This window comes from Sinocyclocheilus grahami, unplaced genomic scaffold (assembly GCF_001515645.1).
Source record: "Sinocyclocheilus grahami isolate Dianchi unplaced genomic scaffold, SAMN03320097.WGS_v1.1 scaffold353.1, whole genome shotgun sequence".
In the NCBI taxonomy this organism is placed as follows: Eukaryota; Metazoa; Chordata; class Actinopteri; order Cypriniformes; family Cyprinidae; genus Sinocyclocheilus; species Sinocyclocheilus grahami.
In genome coordinates, this window is record NW_015505532.1 from 1,137,161 (window position 1) to 1,140,542 (window position 3,382).

General features: G+C 38.9%; 1 protein-coding gene across 1 annotated transcript; it reads left to right on the forward strand.

Moving 5' to 3' along the window:
* The first annotated feature begins 1,858 nt into the window (after positions 1–1,858).
* LOC107548691 (GTPase IMAP family member 7-like) lies at positions 1,859–3,105 on the forward strand. The gene is made up of 2 exons (XM_016229478.1): positions 1,859–1,952; positions 2,229–3,105. The coding sequence occupies exons 1-2, from the start codon at positions 1,859–1,861 to the stop codon at positions 3,059–3,061; spliced, it is 927 nt and encodes a 308-aa protein (XP_016084964.1). The 3' UTR covers positions 3,062–3,105.
* The last annotated feature ends 277 nt before the right edge of the window (positions 3,106–3,382 follow it).

Consider the following 3,382-nt stretch of genomic DNA (forward strand, 5'->3'; position numbering starts at 1 on the left):
CACTTTTCAAATGTCAAAGCAGCAGTTTCAGAATAGATTATTGTATAGCTGGCATACTGTTCAGTTTGTTTTGTCTTTTTGTACAACAGATTGAATGTCTTTTTTTTTATCTCTGGGATCCACTGCTGTGCCCAGTTTGAAAAGACCTTTATATCTAAACATAATACACAGATATTAATTTGTTTGCAAATTTTTAACCTGAATATGTACCTCTTAAAATGTAATTACTTATTTCTGTCATATTGTACTCCTGTTTCTAGGACTATGATGAAGAAGAGATGTCAATCGGCCTATTGACCGTGATCCCTGAGCTGAGGACACATATTTAACATTTCTGCACTCACACAGACACAAAATGCAAGACTGAAAATTTAGTAAATAACAGTAAAATATGAATATATTACCCTAGAAAGTGCTGCCCTACCACAATTTCTGATTGCCCCCCCAGTCCAGCGAACCAAATCAGCTGCCAGGCCACTGGGAATTCTCCCGGTGCTCCCAATAGCCAGTCTGGGCCTGCTCGTTTTTTGGGGGTCGACATCTTATAAAAACATAGTTCTTGGTTTTTTAGCTTGTTTACTGCACACCCTGTCACATAGCAGCTTTTAGACATTGTTCTGTTTTTTTGAGGCAGCTTCCCGCTATACAAAGTCAATGGAGAAGGTTGGATTGTTCTCCTAGTTAAATAGTTAAATCTGCTAAATAGTTATATTTAGCTGATTCTGGCAAATATAGTAGGTCAGGGATACGCTATTCACTGTTCATGTACTACACTGAAAATTAAATTAATTTACACTTAACCAGTTTAATATGGAGAGGCACTGAAATGTAGACCTTCGTTTATGTGTTATGTTTTTGCCCTACACCAGTGGTCTCAAACTCAATTCCTGGAGGGCCACAGCTCTGCAGAGTTTAGCTCCAAATCACACCTGCTTGGAAGTTTATAGTGATCCCAAAGACCTTGATTAGCTGGATCAGGTGTGTTTTATTAGGGCTGGAGCTAAACTGTGCAGAGCTGTGGCCCTCCAGGAATTGAGTTTTGAGACCAATGCCCTACACTGTACATGATGTGAGAACAGTTTAGGTTTGTATGTTAGCATGGACTCACTAACACTAACGTTAGCTAGTTTTAGCCAGAAATACCTTGCTGAAGCACAAGATGACATTAACGTTCTGCTTGAGCAGATGAAAACGGTAACTTAATGAGAGCATGACAACCAGAAAATGAACGCTGAATAATAAAATACATTCAAAATCCCATTGCCTATCCTCTCAGGATACCTAGGATCAGTGTTACAAGTAGCCCAGGCACATAGTTTTAATATTTTTGTGGCATATACACATTATCAAACCGATGAGAGCTTCCGATTTTCCAATGTTTCTCTATGGCGCTGAAACCTAAAGATGTCCGAGTTCCGCTCCCCGTGCAACTAATACTCGACTGCCATTGGCTTATGTTCGAAGGGAGGCACTGAGCACAAAAACAGCTCCTTTAATTTTTTTCTTTAGTTGGAAGATGGAACTATGGACAAATTAATGGGATAGTTCACCCAATATGGAAATTCTGTCATTAATTACTCACCCTGTTGTCGTTTCACACCCGTAACCTTCGTTCCTCTTCCGAACACAAATGAAGATCTTTTTGATGAAATCCAAGAGCTTTCCAAGGCAGCAAAACAACTTACACATTCAAAGCCCAGAATGGTAGAAAAGAAATCGTTAAAGTACTCCATGTGACTCCAGTGGTTTAACCTTAGTTTTATTAAGTGAAGTGAGTGCTTTGTTTGCATAAAAAAATATTTAACTGTATTTATGAAAATTATCTGCATTATGCACTCACGAGAGCATGACAACGCATATGTGTTGTGTTCACACATTAGAACACTTGGGAGTAGACATATCAGTGAATCTCCTGATCTACATAATTCCTGAAGCGAATCAACATAAACAAGGTAATAAACGGTGCAGTTTATTCTTAGTGAATTTGCCCCATTGTCATCTGGCTGATTTCATTTGTATTTTAAAACAACACTTATTGCTTTATTTATTATTTTTTCACAGGTATTCTACCTGTATTTTAAATCACACATTTCATTGTGTTGTGTTTTAGGGTAATAAAGGAAATGTCTGTAAACTTAACGGAAAAAGATATTTACCATATTTATGTCAAGTTTCAGGACTCCTGTTAGGAAACAAATGCTGTTTGAATTATATTTCTTGATTTGCAGAGACCAATGGCATAAGGATTATTCTGGTGGGGAAGACTGGAACAGGCAAGAGTGCGACAGGAAACACAATTCTGAGACGGGACGTGTTTGAGTCTGAGGCCTCACCTGTGGGGGTTACAACACAATGCAGCAGTGGTTTTGTGCAGGAAGGAGGAAGAAGAGTCTATGTGGTTGATATGCCAGGGTTTTGTGGATCGCTGACTAAAGAAGACATGAAGACACACTTGGAGACTTGTGTTGAGCTGTCTGTTCCTGGTCCTCATGCGTTCCTGCTGGTCATCAATCTGGATGCGAGATTCACAGCGGAGGAGATGAACACAGTGAAACTGATTCAGCAGAACTTCGGAGAAGACGCTGTGCACCACACCATCATCCTGTTCACCAGAGCAGAGCAACTGAAAGGTAAATCTTTGCAGCAGTATATAGCAAGATGCCAGCATCTGAAGAGACTGACAGAAAGCTGTGGTGGAAGATATCATGCATTCAACAATAACGACATGAGGAACCGCTCTCAAGTCACCGAGCTTCTGGAGAAGATTGACAGAATGACCCAGGAAAATGGAGGAAGACATTACACTAACAAGATGTTTGAAGAAGCTCAAAAGAAGATTAAGAAAAAAGAGAAATTGAAAAAGCTACAAGATGCGGCATTAGCGGTTGGATCTGCTGTAGGAACGGGAGCAGCAGTAACAGGAGGTGTCATCCTGGGAATAACAGAAGTAGCTGTTGCTGGTCCTGCTGTTTTAATCGGAGCTGGAGTTGCAGCTGGAGTGGGAATGGGTGTGAAACTGGTCGTGAACAAAGTCCAGCAAAACAAAAAGGACAAAAATTAGCCTAAAAATAGCAAAACTCTTTTCAGAACATAAATTCTCAGATTTGTCTAACGTCATCTGAAATGTTTTAATATAAGCATGTCCTCAACATAAATGTGAAATGAAAATGATATTTTCCAGCTATTGTTTCCAGCTTCTTTTAATTCTTTAAAGCATGTGAAGAAATTACTTTGCTTACTTTGTTTTTGTAGTTGATGACTCTAGAAAGACTCTAGTATGTGTCAAAAAAATAATGAATGAAGTGTAACCAAAACATGAAATTGATTATTAAAAAATTTGCTATTTTGATTAGACATGCATGTGATCAGTGTGAAAGTGCAT

Coding starts and splice junctions, on each gene's coding strand:
- LOC107548691 (XM_016229478.1), top strand. CDS start 1,859: ATGTGTTGTGTTCACACATTAGAACACTTGGGAGTAGACATATCAGTG. Junction 1,953..2,228: donor AGCGAATCAACATAAACAAG/GTAATAAACGGT, acceptor CTTGATTTGCAG/AGACCAATGGCATAAGGATT.